This window comes from Platalea leucorodia (genome assembly GCF_965183815.1).
Source record: "Platalea leucorodia genome assembly, chromosome: 4".
NCBI classification, from domain to species: Eukaryota; Metazoa; Chordata; class Aves; order Pelecaniformes; family Threskiornithidae; genus Platalea; species Platalea leucorodia.
Window position 1 is genome coordinate 126,850,887 of NC_138826.1, and position 21,638 is coordinate 126,872,524.

At 58.4% G+C, this 21,638-nt stretch overlaps 1 protein-coding gene across 2 annotated transcripts in view; it reads left to right on the forward strand.

Annotated features, from left to right (window-relative positions):
* The window catches only part of TNPO3 (transportin 3), a 42,319-nt gene extending 21,238 nt beyond the window's left edge, over nt 1-21,081 (forward strand). Inside the window, exons 5-24 of one of the 2 annotated variants that reach the window (XM_082310948.1) lie at nt 2,047-2,334; nt 2,540-2,683; nt 5,269-5,444; nt 8,351-8,489; nt 10,439-10,585; nt 11,240-11,347; nt 11,742-11,833; nt 13,143-13,282; nt 13,375-13,566; nt 14,859-14,950; nt 15,673-15,749; nt 16,040-16,100; nt 16,576-16,716; nt 17,538-17,654; nt 18,577-18,671; nt 18,883-19,039; nt 19,259-19,426; nt 19,543-19,655; nt 20,599-20,690; nt 20,837-21,081. In XM_082310948.1, the coding sequence (XP_082167074.1) occupies nt 2,047-2,334; nt 2,540-2,683; nt 5,269-5,444; nt 8,351-8,489; nt 10,439-10,585; nt 11,240-11,347; nt 11,742-11,833; nt 13,143-13,282; nt 13,375-13,566; nt 14,859-14,950; nt 15,673-15,749; nt 16,040-16,100; nt 16,576-16,716; nt 17,538-17,654; nt 18,577-18,671; nt 18,883-19,039; nt 19,259-19,426; nt 19,543-19,655; nt 20,599-20,659 (2,508 nt within the window). In that variant the 3' untranslated portion in view covers nt 20,660-20,690; nt 20,837-21,081. The remainder of the gene's footprint in view (nt 1-2,046; nt 2,335-2,539; nt 2,684-5,268; nt 5,445-8,350; nt 8,490-10,438; nt 10,586-11,239; nt 11,348-11,741; nt 11,834-13,142; nt 13,283-13,374; nt 13,567-14,858; nt 14,951-15,672; nt 15,750-16,039; nt 16,101-16,575; nt 16,717-17,537; nt 17,655-18,576; nt 18,672-18,882; nt 19,040-19,258; nt 19,427-19,542; nt 19,656-20,598; nt 20,691-20,836) is intronic. The other variant, XM_082310949.1, reaches the window with a different exon arrangement.
* Nucleotides 21,082-21,638: the final 557 nt, after the last annotated feature.

Consider the following 21,638-nt stretch of genomic DNA (forward strand, 5'->3'; position numbering starts at 1 on the left):
TCGTCTTTGTGCAACGTCTGGGTTTGGCTCTTCCCACGGAGGCCTGGGAAGGCGGCTTCATTTTCGGGAGTTAACTCCGGTAACTCCGAAGGAAGGGGGATCGTGACGATCAAGGATCATAGAATCATAGAATCATTAAGGTTGGAAAAGACCCTTAAGATCATCGAGTCCAACCGGTAACCCAGCACTGCCAAGCCCACCACTAAACCATGTCCTCAAGCACCACATCTCCCCGGCTTTTCAATCCCCCCAGGGATGGGGACTCAGCCCCTGCCCTGGGCAGCCTGGGCCAGGGCCTGACAGCCCTTTGGGGGAAGAAGTTTTTCCCCATACCCAACCCAACCCTGCCCTGGCGCAGCTTGAGGCCGTTCCCTCTCGTCCTATGTATCAGGACACAGAGTTGAGCTATGTCTTCTGCTCAACAGCAACTCAAGTCTTGCTTGAGAAGACTCTTCCCCCCTTAAGCTGTATTTATCACAGCAGGCGTCCGTGCCATTACCACCACAGCCATTAGGGGAGCCCGGTTCCACTTTTTCCATGGGCTCAGTTGTCTTCGAACGAGTCCTCGCTCAGTTCTGAAACTCTTTTTCACCTTTCTCAAATCCCTGCACCGTGCCGTCCCTCCGAGCCGTCTCCAGCCCTAGGACGTCTCGGAGAAGTCTGGCTGTCGCATCGGTGAGACAGGCAACGTCACCTCGCTCCGGCTGCTCGCAGCCTTCCCGGAGACGGTGCGAGGCGCCGCTGTTGGATCGCCAAGGGTCATAGCCCAGTCGTAAGCCTTTCTGTTCAGACTTTCTCTGCATCTGTCTGGAGCTTTCATGGTAAATCCCAGCACAGGCGTTTCAACCGCCTTCCTGAAGAGCAAAATTAAATTTTCTGCGTAGGATTTAAATGCTAAATTCACTTCCTTGAGTTACAAAAGGCACTGGTGAGGCCGCCCTCGAATGCTGTGCTCAGCGCTGGGCCCCGCACCCCAAGGCGGCCATGGAGGGGCTGGAGCGTGGCCAGAGCAGGGCAGCGAGGCTGGGGCAGGGGCTGGAGCACAAGGCTGGGGAGGAGCGGCTGGGGGAGCTGGGGGGGCTCAGCCTGGAGAAGAGGAGGCTGAGGGGAGCCCTCATCGCTCTCTGCAACGGCCTGAAAGGAGGCTGGAGCCGGGGGGGTCGGTCTCTGCTCCCCAGGAACAAGCGATGGGACGAGAGGGAACGGCCTCAAGCTGCGCCAGGGCAGGGTTGGGTTGGGTATGGGGAAAAACTTCTTCCCCCAAAGGGCTGCCAGGGCCTGGCCCAGGCTGCCCAGGGCAGGGGCTGAGTCCCCGTCCCTGGGGGGATTTAAAGAACAGATAGATACGGTGCTCGAAGACATGGTATAGATGGACTTGGCAGTGGTAGGTTGACAGTTGGACTCGATGATCTTAAGGGTCTTTTCCAACCTTGTCGATTCTATGATTCTATGAAAATGGGGTTTGAAAACATTGTACAGGGACTGTGATGAAGTACGACATTCTGCCTTCAGGATTGAAGCGTCAAGCGAGGAGTGAGGACCTCTGGAAGCTCTCGTGTGCAGGATTGCTTGGCCAGCCTAGGCTCTCTTCTGGGGAGAAGGGAGTCTGGGATCCTCCTCCGGGTCCTGCCTGCCCACCTATTCTTCCTCTCCCCCCGCCTGGCGAGGTCAGGGCTTCCTTTGGCGTTCGGTTCGGGTAAGGGTTGCTGTTAGGTGCTGTTGTGCAGCAGAAGTCTTGGCTATCGCTGGAAATGAGGGCTGGCTGCTGCCAGACCCGTGTCCCGTCTCTGACGCTGCGGAGGTGCGTTCAGACTGTCCCCAGGTTGGCCTCGGGGTAGGTCTGACCCTCAGGGCCGATCTTCTCTTTGGCAGCCGTTGTTTTGTGGTGAGGAATGTTAAATTGAGATTTGAGCGAGTTTAGGGATTTGTCACGTATGAAACTCGTTTGTGTCTGTGCCCCGCCAGTCTGGGACACGATTCTGCAGAAAACTGATGGGCTGGGAACGGATGAAAACACTCAAACTGCTTTTCTCGCTTCTGTAACAGCAGCCGAAGTTGACTGAGAGGTTTTTGGCTCTGCCCTTACATCTCACCAAGTCCAGGGCTACTTTACTCGGGGCCGGGGAAGCAGTCTGCTTTCTTGAACGTGCTTCATGCGGACTTTGCGAGGATGCTCAAAGTCCCCGTGCTCTGGAGAGGACGTTTGCAGAACCGTCGTGTTCCCGAATACAAAACCAGCGTGGGGACGTGGTCACCCTTGGTAGATGCAGAAATCCTCTCTGCTGGTGTGGGCGTCCTCAGGTGCCTTCTGGTCAGGGCGCTGCTTCCACGGAGGTACAACTGCTGCCTGATCGCTGAAAGTTGTGCGTGCCTCTTGGAGGGATCACTGCTGACTGTATCTTGCTGAGATTGATGGGGGAATTCCTGACGCTAATTGTAGAGGCTCCAGGATGGCTTTCCAAAAGTTATTTATTATTTTGCTTGTGAAATTACATGTTGGAGTTGGGGTCCTAAGCAGTTCTTCCTTGTCTTGCCGTAGATGACGTGCGTGGAGAAAGCAGGCAACGACGAGAAGATGCTCATCAAAATCTTCCGGTGCTTGGGGAGCTGGTTCAACCTGGGTGTCCTGGACAGCACCTTCATGGCAAACAGCAAGTTACTGTCACTCCTCTTCGAGGTGCTGGTGAGTATTTCTCTTGGGCAACGAGGTGGTGGTGGGCCTTGGGTACCAGGGTGGTGTCACCTTGAAATCCGAGAGCATCTGAGGATTGACGCCGCTTTTCGCCGTGCAGGTACGGAAGGTTCGTCCCTCCTGACTTGAGTAGGAACCCTCTGGTCTTTACCTTGATCAGCTCCTTGATTGCAGGCAGGGAAGAGCAAGCTCTCTGTGCACGATAACAGATCTGTGCTGCCTGAGATGGTGGTCTTCCTTTTGTACTGGTTGTCCGCCTTGGAGGCCAGTCGGAGTCCTCTTCTGGCTGCCCTGCGAGTTCCCACACGTCTTCCCTGCCTCCTCTTAGCCCTGGGAAGCTTAGGAGACAGCACGTAACACCTAATATCGGTTAATCTCTCGGGGGTGAAACCAGAACTACGCTTAAGGGTCTCCTCTGCCTGTGCGCTTGGTCCAGGGTTTGTGACGTGGGGACGAGACTGAGGGACAGAAAGCATTGGCAGAGCTTTCAGATGCAAACGAAAAAGCACGTGTGCGTTTGGCTCTTTGCGTGGAGGAGGGAGGCTCTGCAGCTCCTCCAGGATTATTCTTTCCTGCCCACCTTCCATTTTGACCCAGAGAATACGTGTTCGGAGGTGAGCGCCGTTCCCTGCTCTTGGGCAGGCACGAAAGCCTCCGAAACCTCTCCCGAGCAGATCCCCTTGCTGGTTTTACCGAAGCCCTTCCCGCCACCGGGCTCAGCCATCCCCAGGAGAGCATTCCCGCTGAGCCGTGCCCGTGCTGCACCTTCTCCCCACTCCGCTTGGGAATCGCGGCTTTTCCCGCAGAGGCGGCCGGACAGACGGCGGCGGGGGAGAGCGGAGGTCTCCGCTCCCTGCGGCGTGGCGGGCTAAGGCAGGGCTGCCGCAGAGGCGGAGGCGGTGGGTCGCGGGAACCTTCCTGCCGCATTGCCACGAGCGAGCCTTTCATCTCCATAAACTCGGCGCTACGCTCGCCAGCAGACAGTACATCAAGAAAAAAGTTCAAAGACTATTTAATCTTCTATTTATATCTATTCTCCTTATTCCTACTGTACTAATCGTCAATTTTGGAGCCTATATTAAGCAGATATCTTGTCTAGCTCAAGCAGGAGCCAGGTTCCATTTTCCTGTCATGGTTGCAAAACGTTCAGAGCAGAATAGAAGATTTAACATCTGAGAACCGGCCGTTTCTAGCCATTACCGAGGGCTGCCACTGCTCCCAAAGCAGGTGCTAGGTGGATTTTTGAGCATGCTTAGACTTTAAAAGAGAGAGAATTTTGGTCTGAAGCACGTTGTGCTTGGTCCTTGCTCCGAGCCAAATTGTTTCATGGGGCTCTGAGCAAAACACATTTGTGCAGTGGGTTGTCGAAGTAAGCTTGCCTTCCTCGTGGGCTTAAGTATTGATTAGTTTGGGCTTTGAAAGCTGTCTGTTGTTCAAGAAACTGCATTTGCTTAATACTAAAATCAGTATTTTTTTGGTTTGGTTTGGTTTTCTTGCCAGATCGTCAATAAAATAATAGTTTATTCCTTTTCTGACGTTTTCACCTTGGAAAATTAACTGCTGAAGGCGTTTGGGTTTAGTTTTTCTCTGTCCTATCTGAATGCGGGAGAGCTGAAGAGGCCAGAGTTTAGGAGAATCCCGCGTCGCTGCGACGGGGAGGGCGACGAACTGAACAACCGGAAAGGAGGAATTCCTGGAAAACCGAGGTTTCTGCTGCGGCACCGCCCAGACCCACGAGCCATCGCAGGAATTGTCTGTCCCTCCTCGTTTGCATCTGCCCCGCGGTGCCGATTCAATTAATGACGGCGCCGCGGCAGAAACCCCTCTCCTCCAGGACAGGCCGTTCCGCTCCCCAGCCTTTTTATTGTGTTAATGTCACTTAAATCGGGCGTTTTTCCTCTCCCCGCTTCCACCTTCACGTGGGACCGTGAATTCTTTTCCAAACCTGTCGAGATCTGGTGTGAAAGGACGCACAGAGGCACGCACAGAGTTACGGCTCCTTTGTTTCTGTTTGCTCTCTCCTCCTCCTTAGCATGCCAGTCTTGTCTCCCTCCTTAATTGCTCAGGGCTTCGCCGGAGCCCTTAAGGCTCCCGTTAAATCAGCCTTGCGCAATCACTATAAATGTCTCCCAGGAGGGGCTTGAAATCCACTCGTTCATCCCCCAGACCATCACAACCATCAATATTTCATGAGAAACCTCGTCTCCATCCTCACCGAGGACTCGGTGATTCCTACGGGCCCTTCCAACTTGAGATATTCTGATTCTACGACCCAGCCCGGGTAGCGAGCGGCCCAGTGTTTGGTTTCCTTCTGAACTGCCCTGGATTTCGGTTGCCGTTTTTCCTCCCGCGGTTGCCTCTCCCAAGGAAGACCCGGTGGGGAGGGTCAGCTTTGACCTCGAGCGTTCGGGGTGGCGAAGCAGCGCAGGCTCTGCGGGGCTGGTAGGAGTGGGTCGTTGGGGGCTGTGGCTATGCAGAACCTCTACAAAGTATTTCAGGAACAACAAAAGCCTACTTTTTCCATTACCACCTCATTTCATGCATAATCACCGGGCTCTTCTTCTCGTTTCTTGCAGCAACAAGACAAGACATCCTCAAACCTCCACGAAGCCGCTTCGGACTGCGTGTGCTCGGCCCTCTACGCCATCGAGAACGTGGAGACGAACCTTCCCCTGGCCTTGCAGCTTTTCCAGGGCGTCCTCACTCTTGAGAGTGCCTATCACATGGCTGTAGCACGCGAGGACCTAGACAAGTAAGTGAGCTTGCAGCCCTGGCTGTGCCCGGCAAGGAAGGAGAGGTACGGTAATTAGCTGTCACGTCGTCTGTCTGCGGTTATTTTTGGAATCCGTGGCGTTTGCGTGCGGCGCTCTGAAGTGTCTTATGCAAATAAGTATTTGTTGAACGAAGAGAAGCGAGCAAACGACTTCCTCGCCCTTGGTGCACCGAGCTGCGCTCCAGGCGCACGCGCTCAGCGCGGGCTTTGGCAGAGCTAGACTGCTGTCTAGCCGAGTTAGGCTCGGCTTGCTGGGATGCTCGGTCTTCCTTGCAGCGGGCAAAGCGCAAGGGAAGTATCCTGAGGCGCAGCTGATGCGTTGCCAGCCTTAAAATAGAGTTTAGAAGCGACCCATTGCTCATACTACCTCCTCTTTACAAACGTCCCTACCTGGCTTTGGCTCTTCCCCATGGAAAGAGGACTGGATGTGCCGGCTGGGTCACCAGCCCCTCATTCTTGACTTGAAGAAACTGTAGCCTTCATACCTTGACGAAGCAGGCCGAAACCAGCGCTTCACGCACGTTGGCTGCTACGAAACATTGCCGCTCTGATTAGAAACCCTCTGATCTCCAGCCTCAGTTGATCCTAGGCCAACTTTTCCTGCTCGAATTCAGATGGTTTTCATCCTTCTTCTGCACAGATCTTGCGTCTTGGCTTTATCGGCGAACACCGTTAGTGCTCGCTCTTCCTTTTTTCTGTGGCCGTCGCTAATGAGCGTAGACAAGATCGGTTGTGGGATCGATCTGGGACCTCCCTAGCACCGAACTGGTATTTCCTTTTCAGCACAGCCTGCTAACCACCCCGCTAGCCAGCTCTTCACCAGTTCCTTCAACGGTGCTTTATCCAGTTTAACCAGCTTCTGGGTGCCGCCGCGATCTCCTGCTCTGCTCCGTTTCTCCTGGTTTAAAACATTGCTGATAAGAATAAGGCGGGTCCAATCTATTTTTGATCACCCCCTGTTGCATTTAGCCCATTTCCCTCCGACTTCCACGTATTTGAGAAATAATGTAGGAACTTGCCCGCGCTACCGAGGGCGGAGGAATTGGCCTGCGTTTGCCAGACCCTCTCTCCCCGTTGCCAAATACGAGCGCGTTTTGTGGCTGTACAAGGTGTTGCCATCGATGGAAACCTCAAGACCAGCAGCGAAGCTGTAGGACAGATGTCCCCTGTCCGATTTTTGACTCCCGGGATGGCAGTTAGCCATTCCCCGCTCCTTCCACCTGGAGGTAAGCGGATCCCCCTGTCTAAACAGCCTCTTCGCCCCTCCTGTTCAGCCGCAGTATTGAAAACCCACGCGTATTCACGTAGTTTTAGCGCTGCCACAAATCTTTCATCGTGCCGGCGTCTTCAGCGATTCCACCGGCTGTTTGCGACCGCTGAAAAATCCCGTGCTGTTTTTGTGACCGTCCTTGGCAGGGTCCGGCACTGGTTTGGCTTCTGGCAATTTTCGCTTCATTTCTGCTCATCTCGCCTTCCAGAATCCAGCTCTCTGCTTTTCGGTCCTCCTCCCCGACAGCCCTTCAGCTGCTCGGAGGCACTTGGTTCACTGCCGAGGCTTTTCCCATGACTTAGGCTCAAAAACAAGCGTCCCCTTCCCCTCGTTTCAGCTCGGGCTGCAAAGCCCAGATAACGTAGGAGCCTTTGACTTAAGGAAATCCCAAGCCACGTTAAATTGCCACAAGCGAAAGGAGATTGCCGCAAGCAAAATGAATAATTACTCCTCAAAGTTAGCCCTTTTGAAATCAAAAATTATAGTAGCATCCGTTCCTATTTACCCTTCCATTTAACACTCACAGAATTAGTCTTCAGTTGTCAGGCATGTAAAAATTTGTTAGAATATCCTCTCTGCTTGGTCAGATGGACTCTGCAGTAGCATCTCTTCGCTCTGTGACTTTCGGAAAAATCTGAAAGCTTTAATCTTGAGGAATTGCTGGGGCACGGTGTAATGAGTAGCATCTGTTCGCCAGTCTGGGTCGGAGAAGGTCGTCTTCCCCGAAACGCTTCCAGGTACGGTGTGAAGGCCCTGCTGCCGGCGTCTCGCCCCGGTTGCTCTGCTCCTGGGGACGCGCTGCGGAGCTGGCGGGTTGTGCGAGGGGTGAAGCCTTTGGGGATTAAAAAAAATAAAATAAAATCTCACGTCGGGGACTCGCCTCTGTCTTTAAGACAGGCTTTAGGGTGTGTTTGCAGCACATCTCTGGGTGCACGTTGCTTTAGGATTTCCTAAACCTCTCCAGAACAGGAATACTAAAACCGAAGCCCGGGACTAATGGCTTATCTTGGATCTCTCTCCCAAATCCCTGATTTGAGGTCGGTTTTCGGTGAGGAGCAGCCCTCGGTTTGATGCCGGGCTTGCTCCGTCACGCCGTGCTGTGGCTCCGGGACGTTCACCCTTCTGCAGTCCTAAAGCAGAGTAAAGCTGGTGGTTCAGCTCAGCCCCTTTTGCCTTAAGAGCAGCTGTGGTTTTAGGCAGCGCTGTCCCCCGTATATTTTATTTTTCAAGGCGGTTTGTACCTTCGTCTTCCGAAACGTGGCGCCTTCCGGGCGCCCAGTTAGACTCGAGCTGTTTCGTAGCAGATGTCCCGCGCCTTGTCGCCCGATGCTGTGGTTTTGGAGAAGCTTTCTCAGATACTGCGGGTAATATGAAAATTTCGTAACATTTGCTTATCGGAACCCAGTGTTTTCACCTGCTTCTCAACACAGCCAAGTTCCCCTATTTAAGCGTTTCCCAACTGCTGACGGAAAGCCAAAGCAGAAGTGGGTGTTTCTTGCTCGGAGCTGAGGCCGCAGGGCACGTTACCTGCACCGACCAAACCTCTCCTGGGCTGGGATGCCTGGTCCCGCGTGGAAGATCTTTCTGACTCCCGTCCTTGTTTTTCCTTCACCAGGGTGCTCAATTACTGCCGTGTTTTCACCGAGCTGTGCGAGACGTTCCTAGATAAAATTGTTTGTACGCCAGGCCAAGGGCTCGGTGACCTGCGGACGCTGGAGCTGCTGCTGATATGTGCGGGTCACCCGCAGTACGAGGTGAGTGGGCTTTACTCGTGTTCCTCTCCTCACCCTTATTGCCAAATCTTGCTCGCCCAGAGCAGAGTCAGTGGAAAAACCTTTCTCTTACGTCGCCACGTGGTTGGGAGGCTGCGGTTCCTGCGAGCTGCTGGCCTTGGAAGGCCCGCTCTGCCTTCGGGATGCAGAAACCTGGCTCAGCTCCCCTTTCCCGGCGTCCTGGGTGTGTGGGACTGCGAGTACCGCTCTGAAAGCCTCCGCTATTTTCTTTCCACGTGTTCAACTTCAGCTTTGCAGTGTAGCTCGTGGTAACTTTGCCCTCCAAGTAGGTTAAATGCTGTTTAGCATCAAAGCTCCCTGACCGTTCTCCCTGAAACACAAAACACTATTTAAGACGCAGGCTCTCCTTTTAGCCTCGCTTTTTCTTCTTCCAAAACTGTTAATCCATAGAATCATGGAATCGTTTAGGTTGGAAAAGACCTTGAAGATCACCAAGTCCAACCGTTAATCCAGTGCTACCAAGGCCACCACTAAACCATGTCCCCAAGCACCACATCCACCCGGCTTTTCAATCCCCCCAGGGATGGGGACTCAGCCCCTGCCCTGGGCAGCCTGGGCCAGGGCCTGACAGCCCTTTGGGGGAAGAAGTTTTTCCTAATATCCAACCCAAACCTGCCCTGGCACAGCTTGAGGCCGTTTCCTCATTTAAATTCATCAGTTAAATCCCGGTAGCTGATCCCTGGCTGAATTGTGCCTGTGTTCGGCGGGCGGAGGTTCCTTCGCAGAGGGTTTGTCCTGCTGAATCTGCCGCGGGGAGCAGGGAGGCGCCGGCTGGGATCTGCTGGGCGCGCTCCCGTCCTTCCCCCCGTGTTTAAGGGCCCCGGGATGCAGCCGCTGAAGTGAGGGATGGGAGGTGGGTATGGAATGAGCTTCTCCAGGACTGAGTTTTCCAGAAGCTTTCAGAGCCTGCAAGCACATCAGACCTGAGAAGCGGCAGGCGGGTTAGCTAAGAAGCGACGGCTGCTGCGATGCAGCCCTTCGGGGCTCGTTTGCCGTGGAAAGTGTGGAGTCGCTGCGCTTCATCAGGTCTCTGCGGCGCTCGCCTGGGCCTCGGTGCCTCTTTAGTCCCCTTTCCAGGTCTGTTAAGCTCAGTCTCCCTTGGGCCTGACTTTGTCCTGTGCCAGTGACGCTTAGGAGGAATTAAAGCTCTGCAGCTGCTCCTGAAAAAGGCTCCACTCTTTTTTTTTATAAAGAGGCTTTGGAGCAATGTCCCCTTCCCGCCTGAGCTGCTCTCTTGGAGATGTTTGCTCCTGCCTGGGGCTGCTGTCCCCCTCGCATCGTTAGCCCAAGCCCGCGTGCGCCCCGAGCCATCCGTCCGGATGCTTAGAGCATTCAATACCTGGGCACGGGGCGGTGAGGATCGGCTCTAGGTGGGCAAACTCTTCCAGCGATGTGGCTCTCTGGTGATGCCGGCGTTCCTGCGAGCAGCAAGACGCCCGGTAGCTTGGTGGGGCAGGCTGGGTGTTAAACATCTCCTGCTGCGTGAGCAAGGGCAGAGCCCGTGGCCGAGTCGCGTCAGGGGCAGGGAGACAAATTTATCGCTGGCAGATTTGAGTGATGAGAGACGAGGCCATGTCTGCGCTTTGAAGCAAGAGACGGTTCTTCTGCTTCAATGTTAATTTTGCAGAGAAGAGGCTTTGCCCCTCAGGGCTGGTGACGGGTTTGCAGATTAACTCAGCGGGTTGCAAAGTCCCTTGTTCGGTGACAAGCGGCCGAGGAGATGGGTGAAGCTGGGGGAACCAGTCCACGTTTCGTCATCGCACGATGAAGCAGCGCCGATGGAAATCTGTGGTACCCCACCACGCTGCGGGCACCCCCGGAGAAGATTCCTCTGTCGGGAACACCAGCAGAATGGAGGAAAAAAAAAATGTTCTGTTGATAACGAGGCTGAATTTTTCTTTCTAAAACAGGTGGTAGAAATTTCATTTAACTTCTGGTACAGACTGGGGGAGCACCTGTACAAGACGGACGATGCGGTCATCCACAGCATCTTCAAAGCCTACATCCAGCGCCTCCTCCACGCTCTGGCCCGGCACTGCCAGCTCGACTCGGACCACGTAAGGCTGCGTTCGCTCTGTTTCCTCGGGGCGGCGGGGTGGTAGGAGGCGTCCGTCCTCGCTGCTGCACGCTGATGGCTCTCCGTAGCTATAGGGCTCTACAGGTAATAGTTGTGCGGCGGCAGTAATTGCAGAGAGAGGATTGAGAGTAATTAAAATTGCCGTATTAAACCTCTTTTCATTAAGTCGGTTCTTGTTCGAACAGAGCTTTCTGGCGTCTAGTTGCCGCGGGGTGACCCTCTCCCGCCTCCCCGCCGGTGGTTCCCGCGCTGGGAGCTGCGCCGTCCCCTGCTCGGGGCCGTTTTTGTTGGCACAAAGCTTGCGCAGCTCGCTAGCCGCAGTGCTGTCATCTTCCTCCTTGACGTCTGGGATGCTTTATCCTTCTTCCATCTCTGCCTAGGCTCCTCGTCCCCTTGATTTCCAGCTGCGTGTCCGAGCAGGAACCCACAGCGCGCGTGCAGGCTGTTAGCGTTTTCTTTGCGCACGGTTCTCCTTCAAATCCCCGTCAGCAGCTTGGGCTGGGGAGAGGAGGGCAGAAACGATGGGTCTCTTCCCTAAAACGCGATTGCCTGTCTTGCCCTAGCTGCGGGTGAGCGGGAACCCGGATTTCTCTGCGCTGCTCTCACCCTTTTGCTCTCCCTCGCCTCTTTTTAGGAGGGTGTCCCAGAGGAGACGGACGACTTCGGGGAGTTCCGGATGCGAGTCTCGGACCTGGTGAAAGATCTGATCTTCCTGGTGGGATCGGTGGAGTGCTTTGCTCAGGTGGGTTTGCAGGAGCATCGTGAGGCACGCTTGCGTCCGTCGCCGTGCGGGAGGTAGCCAAGCGAGCCCTGGTGGCCTTTCGGGGTGGGGAGGAGGTCACACACCTTATCTCCTCGTGCGGGAAGCAACTGCGTCTTAAAGTCGGTGGTGGGGGCTGTTCTGGGAGAAGCGGCAGGTCTCACGTGGCGGGGTGCTAGCTGGGGAACGGTACTCTGGCCCCAAAACAGCAGGGTGATCTGTGGAGCGTGGGGGTTCGCGCAGGTCTGCAGCCCCGTATTTCAGGTGTGCGGGAGGAGGCGAGGAGCGGGTGGCCACCTCGCAGGGCGGGATCCCTGACCCCCTGCCCCCGCGCTGTGTTTGTGGCTTCTTTTGTGACCGATTCTCTTTCTTGCAGCTCTACGCGACTCTGAAGGACGGGAATCCGCCCTGGGAGGTGACAGAAGCTGTCCTCTTCATCATGGCCTCCATAGCTAAGAGCGTTGACCAGTGAGTGTTGACCATCCCGCTCGCGTCTGTAAGGGCTGTGGTGGGGTCAGGAGTTGCCTCCAAGTGAGTTTTGCAGAGACGCCGCAAATATCCCAAGGATTCTCCTAGGAACGTGCTTCCCCAGGCAGAAACAGTTAAAAACCACGCTTTATTTCAGGTAGTCCTCAGCGTCCGTGGCCTGTACTGCAGCAATGCAGTACCCCTGGCTGATGGAGCACTCCAGGGATTGAGGTCTCCTCTTCCTGGCCGGGAATACGGGTCCCGGACGGAGCTGGGACTGCGCGAAGCAGTTGGACCTGCTCAGGTCTCCTCTCTGCCTGCCTGGGGGCTTTAATGCCACGCGCTTGAGTTCAGCCCTGTTAAATAGAATTAGGGTTTGTTTTCCCTTAGTTTATCCCCTGAAAGCAAAGCATTTTGCCTAGGCTGGTTGTTTGGGATCCTTCGGCATCCAGAGTGGGAAGAGCCACCTTTTCCCAGATATCTTTAGGGAAGGTTCAATCGTTTTCTGAAAGCGCCTTTCCTCCCCGATTAGCGGTAGCAGAAGTGTCGACAGCTAATGTCCGGGGCGGTGAGAGTGCGGCGAGCCCTCCTGCGTGCCGACGGCCGCGCCGATGCGGTGGGACAGCCCGGCTGGCCTTCCCCGGGCTGGGAACGCCGTGCCTCCCTTCCCGGGGGCGTCACCGCCTTCGCTGTACGCTCGCTGGCTCCCGTTATCTGCGCCAAGGCTGCTCTCGCTGGTTTTTATCTTCGGGTTTTATTTCTGCTGTGTTTCTGAGAGCGCCGGCCTCTGGTGGCCTTGCACCGCTGGAGCCCGGGGAGTCCGCTCCCTGCCAACGCGTCCCTCGAGGTTTCTTGCTCGCCCCGTGGCTCTACCGAGCTCGGCTCCGCTCTTGCCATCAGAGGGCAGACGGTGCCGTCCGCCGGGCCAGCGAGCCGGAGCCCTGCCGCCGACGTGGGCTGCCGGGAGCCCGGGAGTCGCCTGGTTGCAGCCTCCTACGCTGGGAACAGGCTCCTCTGCCTTTCTGCAGTCCCGGAGGATTAATTAGCTTTCTTCTTGTGCCACGAGCGCTCTTTCTGGAGGTATTTAGTTTCTCCTGCTCTGTTTGGTAAAGCTGGAGGCCGCTGTGCGCCTGGATCCCGGCTCCGACAGCCCTGAGCCCCCCGATATCCAGCACGCCGCGGCTGCAGGGCTTTTGCCCGGCTGATCCCGAGCGACACGGGAGTCGATCGGGTTCAATAAAACCAACTGCTCTGTGTAAACAGTCCGGGAGCCGCCTCGGGGCTAAGCTGGCTGCTTTTTCCCGTGCAGGGAGAACAACCCGACCCTGGTGGAGGTGCTGGAGGGGGTGGTTCGCCTCCCCGAGACGGTGCACACCGCCGTCCGCTACACCAGCATCGAGCTGGTGGGAGAGATGAGCGAGGTGGTGGACAGAAACCCGCAGTTCCTGGGTGAGTCCTTCCGGCCACGCCGGGCCACCGCCCTGCCCCGCGGCGAGCCTGGTCCCCGGGACCCCTCCTCACCCCGGCTTTCTCCTCCGCAGATCCCGTGCTGGGTTATTTGATGAAAGGTCTGTGCGACAGGCGGCTGGCCTCGGCGGCGGCCAAGGCCATCCACAATATCTGCTCGGTTTGCCGGGACCACATGGCTCAGCACTTTAACGGGCTGCTGGAGATAGCCCGGTCCCTCGACTCCTTCACGCTCTCTCCGGAGGCTGCCGTGGGGCTCCTGAAGGGTGCGTATGGAAAAGCTGTCGGTGGTTTTGCGGGAAGTCACTCGCCACGGGGGCTGCGACCCTATTTTCACGTGGGTTTTCTTAGAGGAAAGCGTCTCGGTTTGCCCTGAGGCACTCCGCTCGTCCACCTTTAGAGTCGTCTCAAGTGCTCGCTTGGGGCAGGAGGTAGAAAGAGATCCTTTCTGGGTTTAGAAGCCCTCTCCATCCCTGCTCTGAACTTGAAATGCAGGAAGAAAACATTTGAAATGTGGGAAGAAAACATTTGAAATGCTCACAGCCAAGCTAACCGTGGGTTACTGCTATATCCGAACACTTGGAAATGGGCTGCCGTACGCGCAGGGTGGAAAATTGCGAGTATTTGTCCTTTTAGAGACCGTTTGGGCAGAAGAATGTCGTTTTTCAACTCCAGCCTGTGGTCGGAGCGTTCACTCCTCGCCAGGCCTCTGGCTGTTGGGCATCGCGTGCCGCTTCGAGCACGGCTGGTTTCGGGGAGGTGCAGGACTCCTGTCCGGGCCCCGGAGATTCCCGACGGATTCGAGTGCTTCTGAAGCCTTTAAAAATAAAGCAGCTCAGCAGCTTGCGCAAAGGGGGCCTTATCGCGGCTGTACAGTCGGGGCGTGCGACTAAAGAGACAAAACTCAGGTTTTTTCACTTCTTTGCACTCGCGCGTCGATGCGAGCAGCGTTAGCCAGGCTCCTGAGCTGCTCCTCTCCCTGCCACAGAGTGTTTCTCCTCCTTCTTTAAAACAACGCAACAAATAAGTGAGCCGGGGAGAATTTTTTTCCTCCCGGTGTTGTCGGGAGCCCTGTGGTCTGCCGGCACCTCCGACGTGGGGTGGTTGCGCTCCTGCCTTCGAGCGGGACGCTGTGGTGTGGCGGTGGGGAGCGGCTCGAGCTCTCCGTATTTCATTTTTGGGGGGAAATGCCTTAGCGGGGGGGTCGAAAGAAGCTTCCTCGGACCTCGCGATGCTGCCGGGCAGCGGCAAGGACGCTGCGAGGACGCGCCGGGGTGCCCGGCTGCGCTCGTGATGTCCGTCTGCCTTCAGACCATCCCCGTCCTCCCACGTGCCGGCATTCCTTCCTCCCTCCCGCCCCGCGGAAAGGATTTCGGTGTCTGGTTTAACCAAAGAATCAGGTTCAAGCTGCAGAGAACCATCTCCCGGTCTTGGGAAGCAGTCCCTGCCCTCACCCCGGAGCCGTGCCTGTTGGGGAACCTCGCTCGCGTTGCGTTTACACCCGCCGCACTCCTCCACCGCGTTCCTGCTCCTCAGCCTGTCTCCTCTCGCTTTTCAGGGACGGCCTTGGTCCTCGCCAGGCTCCCCTTGGAGAAGATAGCAGAATGCCTCAGTGAACTCTGTGCCGTACAAGTGATGGCGCTGAAGAAGGTACGTCCCGCCCGGAGCCGCGGTAACGCGCTCCGTGTCCCTCACTGCTTTGGAGGGGACGGCTCGGGGGCCATCGAGCTGCCGCGGCTCCGTCTTTGCCTCGTGGCTCCATCTTTGCCTCGTGGCTTGATCCGCTGCCGTAATTGTGTGTCCTCAAAGCCAGAGGTGTATGAGGAGTCCAGGGCCGAGGACTTGTCCCTAAGTCTCTCCGGGTGGAGAAATACCTAGCTGGTAGAGCGTGTAATGGCTTAAATGGGAAGAATATGGTCCCTAGAAATCAATTTACGTGCCAGGAGCCAAAGAGCCTTCCTGAACCCAGCTGGAGTGCAGCAGGCAGCCCTCACCCCGCGTCTCCGGGCCGGAGAACGTGGGAACTCGACTTCCCTACGGGACACGTGGCCCCAAAAGGTCACGTTCTGGCTGTCCCAAAAACCGTGGTGGCCCTAGCGACCTTTCCATGCGGATCCAGGATAACGGAGAGTAGAAATCTCGGAGGATGGCAGGAGGAGGGAGGGAAGCCTCAAGAAAGGGATGTGCACGTCCTCTATCTCCTCGGGATGACCCGTAGCTGCGCAAGAGTGGTTCCTGAGCGGTTCTTCGGCCCGAGGGGATGCGAAAGTGCTGCTGGTGGGGTCTGGTGTCCAGGCAGCGTTTATTCAGTCTTCGCTGGCAACGGGGCTGCCTGCGGTCCTGAAATCCCCTCGTTTTGCCTTGTTTTCTAGCTGCTCTCTCAGGAGCCAAGCAACGGCCTCTCCTCAGACCCTACCGTGCCCCTGGATCGACTCGCTGTCATATTTAGGTAAGGAGGGAGGGACCGGGACGACCCGCGCAGGGGGTTCGCGAGCACGCGAGTCAAAGCCGCTCACCCAGAGGCATAAAACCAAATTAGCGACGGCTCGTTTCCAAGAGGAACGGGCTGGAAGCTGCTGCTTCACCAAGTTCAAGGCTCCCCAGCCCCTCTGAGCCAGTTTCTGGTCCCCTTCCCGCAGCCTCGGCGGGTGCTCGAGGCTCCAACCCGTTTTCTTGGCTTTAAACACAAAACCCGACTGTTTAGAAGAAATACCGTTAACCCTTTGCTGCTTTTCACAGACACACCAACCCCATTGTAGAAAATGGACAGATCCATCCGTGCCAAAAAGTCATTCAGGAGGTACGTGCCGGATTCGGGGCGGGAATTTCTGCGGGGATGTCGCGGCGGGCGGGCGGTTCGGTTGCGATCCCCGGCCGCCGGGCAGATCCACGTGTCCGACGGCACCTCTGCCCAGCGTCGGGGAGAGGAGCTGCTGGTGGAGCGCCTTCCCTCCTGGAAGCGGGGATCGGTGATGGGGAGGGGGATTTGGGTCTTCAGATCCCTGGAAAGGGGACCTGGCTCTGGAAGTGTCCCAGGTATTTTAATTTCCCTGCCCTTGTAACGTTCGCGGTGCTGAAGCCGCTCTGAGCTCTTCGCTCCTACATGAAGCTAATTTACCCGTCCCGTAACGCAGGTGCCTCTCGTTTTTGGGACCAGAGCGGCGTCTGCCTGACGGCACAGGGATGTGGGTGTTTTTCGGATAGGAGGGTGGTGGTGTGGCGGGGTACGCCGTATCCCGGGTCCAGCTTTAACCCCTCCGTCTCTCCGCGCTTAGATCTGGCCCGTGCTGTCGGAGACCCTGAACAAACACAGTGCCGATAACCGCATCGTGGAGCGGTGCTGCCGGTGCCTGCGCTTCGCCGTCCGCTGCGTGGGCAAAGGCTCTGCCGCCCTGCTGCAGCCGCTCGTCACCCAGGTACGGAGAAAAACCCGCTCTCAACGCCGCCGTGGGGACGCCGCCATCCCGGGCTTGGAGCCGCCATGGGGCGAACGCTCGCTGGGGTCGCGTCGGCAGGCGGGCGCGGTGAATGCCGCCGGCCTCGGGAGATCCTGCGTAAATCCTTGGGGAAGAGAGAGCCTTCGAGCTGCAGGGGAGAGCTGCGCTCTGCCTGCCTGATGCTCTGTGGGTTGTGGGAGCCCTGCAGTTGTATCTGGAATTCGAAAGGCATGCGTGAAACTCCACGCCGTGCCGAGGTAGCCGATGCTGGGGGTCCCCTGCTCTGCTCGGTGCTTCCACTGGGCTAAGCAAGGATCACGGGCGAGGAGGAGCTGCCTTGGCTCTGGGAGCCCCAGCGCGGAGATGCTCCAAAGGGCAAGATCAGGCCTGAGCAAGGTGCTGCAGGATGTCCCCTGCCCACCGCGGGGCCGGGGGGAGGTCTGGCGGGCTGGGACGTCGTCCCAGAGAGGAGGTGGGACTGTCGGGCAGATCCCGGCCGGGACGATGGGAGGTAAGGAGCGTACGCTTCACCCCTCCACGGCTCGCCGGTGGGTCGGAGCTGGGGTGGGTCCAGCCCTTCGGGAAGCGTGGGGCTGGTGGAGGAGATCCCCGGCCTCGGCAGGGGAGCTGCCGGGTTCCCGGCCGGATCCCGCAGCCGACGGGGCCGCAGCGAGCGGCACGCGGGGAATTCTCTGATGGAAACAGCCGCAGCAGTTTCCGTGCCGGACCCGCCGCTGGCTGCGGCGTTGGCGGTGGGCAGGCGGCGTTCGCGGTGCCAGGCAGCGCGTGTCTCCCCGCAGATGGTGAACGTGTACCGGGCCCACCAGCACTCCTGTTTCCTCTACCTGGGCAGCATCTTGGTGGACGAGTACGGCATGGAGGAGGGCTGCCGGCAGGGACTGCTCGACATGCTGCAGGTGGGTGCCGAGAGCCGACGGGTTTGGTGCCCACGTACCTAAACCCTAGAGTCGTTTAGGTTGGAGAAGACCCTTAAGATCATCGAGTCCAACCGTTAACCCAGCACTGCCAAGCCCACCACTAAACCATGTCCCTCAGCACCACATCTCCCCGGCTTTTAAATCCCCCCAGGGATGGGGACTCAGCCCCTGCCCTGGGCAGCCTGGGCCAGGCCCTGACAGCCCTTTGGGGGAAGAAGTTTTTCCTCACATCCAACCCAACCCTGCCCTGGCGCAGCTTGAGGCCGTTCCCTCTCGTCCCAGCGCTTGTTCCTGGGGAGCAGAGACCGACCCCCCCGGCTCCAGCCTCCTTTCAGGCCGTTGCAGAGAGCGATGAGGGCTCCCCTCAGCCTCCTCTTCTCCAGGCTGAGCCCCCCCAGCTCCCCCAGCCGCTCCTCCCCAGCCTTGTGCTCCAGCCCCTGCCCCAGCCTCGCTGCCCTTCTTTATTACTCTCCCTATTTCCACGTGCCGGCGCAGTCGCTGCCCCGCTGCGCTGGTGGGGCAGGCCGTGCCGTGGGTGCCAGGAGGCTTTGCACGAAGCAGAGCGGTTTCCGTGCAAACCTGGGCTGGTCCCAGCGCCTCTCCGCTCTCGCAGGAGTCGGTGGCTGGGTGAACAAAGCCAAGGACGGGAAGCTTTTGGTTAAAGCCGAAGTGGTGAGTGGCTTCTTGTTGGAGGAGCCGATCGTTGAGGAAGGCGTTGCTGCCTCGGGGCGCGTACCCCATCGGGAGGAGAGGTCCCGCCCTGCCCTTTGGGCTGCCAGGAGAAGCCAGGGTCTGACCCGCTTCGGTGTGGTCCATGCTGGAAATCTCCCTGCGGAGAGAAGGGCAGTTTGAGATGTAACCCCAGCTAATTACTAACGGATCCCCGCCACCCTTCTCCTAGGCGCTATGCATACCCACCTTCCAACTCCTAGAGCAGCCCAGTGGCCTTCAGAACCACCCGGACACCGTGGACGACCTCTTCCGACTAGCAGCCAGGTAGCCACGCTCTCCTGTCGCCTTCTCCCGCTGCACGAGGACGCCCCCGGCCCCTCTCTCCTTGCGGACGGGTCCCCACGCGCCCGTGGGAGCGCTCCCGTCCCCGTGGGCGAAGGCAGGGTCCCGCCTTGCCGCCGGCACACGGGGAGAGGCAGGGTGCGGGGAAGCCGGGCAAGCGCCGGTAACGTCCGTCTGTCTTCCGCCTGGCCAGGTTTATCCAGCGCAGCCCCGTCACCTTGCTACGCAGCCAGGTGATGATCCCCATCCTGCAGTGGGCCATCGCCGCCACCACCCTGGATCACCGGGACGCCAACTGCAGCGTCATGAAGTTCCTGCGCGATCTCATCCACACCGGGGTGGCCAACGACGTGAGTGACCCCCGGGCTCGTTCCTCGTGGCGGGGCCCTCCTCCGCGGAGCTGGGGACGCCGTCCTCCTCGGCGTTTGTCACCGCGGTCCCCCCATGAGGACTGCGCCACTGCCGTAGCCAAGCCACCGCGGTTACTCTGCCGGCGGCGGCGATGCTCTGGGAGCAGCGTGTCCCTGTCCCCGGGCGCTGCTCAGCCTCCCCTCTCCTTCCTCCCGCAGCACGAGGAGGACTTCGAAGTGCGGAAGGAGCTGATCAGCCAGGTGATGAACCAACTGGGCCAGCAGCTCGTCAACCAGCTGCTGCACACGTGCTGCTTCTGCCTGCCGCCGTACACCCTGCCCGACGTCGCCGAGGTGCTCTGGGAGATCATGCAGATCGACCGGCCGGTGAGAGGGACGGGACGTACCCTGGGCCGTCCCGGCCTGCGCGTGGGCGAAGCCAGGACGCGGGAGCTGGGTTCGGCCCCGCATCCCGAGCTTCTCCCTTCTTTTCCTTCCCGCAGACGTTTTGTCGCTGGCTGGAGAACTCGCTGAAGGGTTTACCAAAGGAAACGACGGGAGGAGCCATCCAAGTCACACACAAACAGCTGACGGATTTCCACAAGCAGGTCACGAGGTGAGCGTGCCGGCGTGCCGGCGCGGGGCAGGGTGCGATGCCGAGAAGCCAGGACGGCGAGGGGCGGCTCACGACCGCAGCTCCGGCATCTCCCTTGCGAGCTCATCTCTGGGACGCGGCCTTTGCACCCTGGTGTCCTGCGAGGCTCGGTCCTGCCCACTGCTCGCCGCGGCTTGTCCTCCGGCAGCCCCGAAGCGTCTCGGCGAGAGCTGGGCGTGCTGGTGGGACGTCACCCCCCGCCCCTGCCCCGGAATCCGCTGGGATGGCTCACCCAGGGTGTTCCCAGTCCAACCCGGGCTGCGGAAGCCTTCCTTCGGAGGGCACCTCTTGCCTTTTTCCATCACTGAACAGGTTTTTCTGCTCTTGCCCGAGCCCTGCGGAGCCGCCATCCCTCCCTGCTTCCGCCTGCCCTCCCTCCCTCTCCTCGCCTCTCTGAGTCACCGGCTCCCGGCCGCGCTGCTCCGACGGCCGCGTCCTGCCCAGGCCTGCCGCCGCGGGCCGTGTCCGCTCCCGGGCCGAGAGCAGGATCGGCCCGGCAAGCCCCAGCCTGCTCCGGGCAGCCGGCTGCGAGCCGGTGGCCACCGTCCTCCCCTCCACCCGGCCCGGGTGCCCAAACGCTCCCCTGCCCTCTGCCCTGCTCGGTCCCGGCGAGCAGCCGGCCCTGGAAAAACCCCGGAGCTGGGTCTCCTGCTGGCTCCTTTCATCCAGCCACCACCCTCGTGGCACGCAGGTCCCCTCCGGGGGCTACCGGAGCCCCTTTTGCCCCAATCGTTGCCCCAACATCTCCAAGCCGAGCTGCCACGCTCCCGGCTCCCCACCGCCATCGCGTGCCAGCAGGATTGCCCGCGGACGGCGGACGCCTTCCCCGCTTCCCAGACGTCCCCCCGACGATGTCACCCCTTGACGATGTCACCCCCCGACGATGTCACCCCTTGTCTTGCAGCGCTGAGGAATGTAAACAGGTCTGCTGGGCTCTGAGGGACTTCACCCGCTTGTTCCGATAGCTCCTGCTCCGGCACGGCGCCTGTCTCCCAGGTAAGAGCCGGCGATCGCGACCACGCGCGGCGCTGGGACGCCGTGGGGCGGTGACGATGCCGTGGGGCTGTGACGATGCCGTGGCCGTGCCGGCCCGGGAGAGGCAGGTGGGAAGGCGGCTTGACCCCTCTCTCCCCCGCTCCCAGGAATGTCTTTTAACGAGAAGACAGGAAACGAAGCAAACCAAGAATGTGTCCCACAATCAGCAAAGTTCACCGTGGCCGAGGGCTTTCACTCGCTCCAGCGCGTCCCGCCAGCCAGGAGAGCCGGCGCCGCGCCCGCGCGCGCGGGAGGACGGCTCGGGGATCCCGCTTTCCCGGCGGATTCGCTTCCCGAACATCGGCTACCGAAACAAGAAAACAAACCAAGGGGGGGGGGGGGGGGGGGGGAGGGGGAACAAAAACAACAACAAAAAAACCAACCCAGAACCTACAAAACAAAAAACCGACACAAAACCAAACCACCGAACACCGGAGGAAAACGGATTTGCCCGGCAGCAAAACAAAGAGTGCGAAGTAGAAAACTTTCTGTGAAATGGAAAAAAAAAAAAACAAAAACAAATAAACAAACAAACAAACAAACAAAAACCCCAAACGATAAAAAATTATTTCAGGAAAGACGGGGGTTTAAAATAGATTTAGTAAAAACGCAGGGTCTGCAGGAGGGGGGACGCCGCGTCCCGCCCGGCGGCGACCTCCCGGCGACGACGCAGGCGGGACGGACTCTTTAAATATATATATTATATTTTTTTTTTCTTCTTCTTCTTCGTTTTTAGTTTGGTTTTTTTGGTGTTTTTTTTTTTTTTTCAGTTTTATTTGGTTTATTTTAGGGTTGGACCGTGCGGGGAGGAGACGGCTCGAGCGAGTGCAGGGACGGGGCTGGGCGAGGGCCGGCGCGGGGCTGGGGCGCTGCTGTTCCCTCCGGGGGTGTGTGGCCACCTCGAGAACA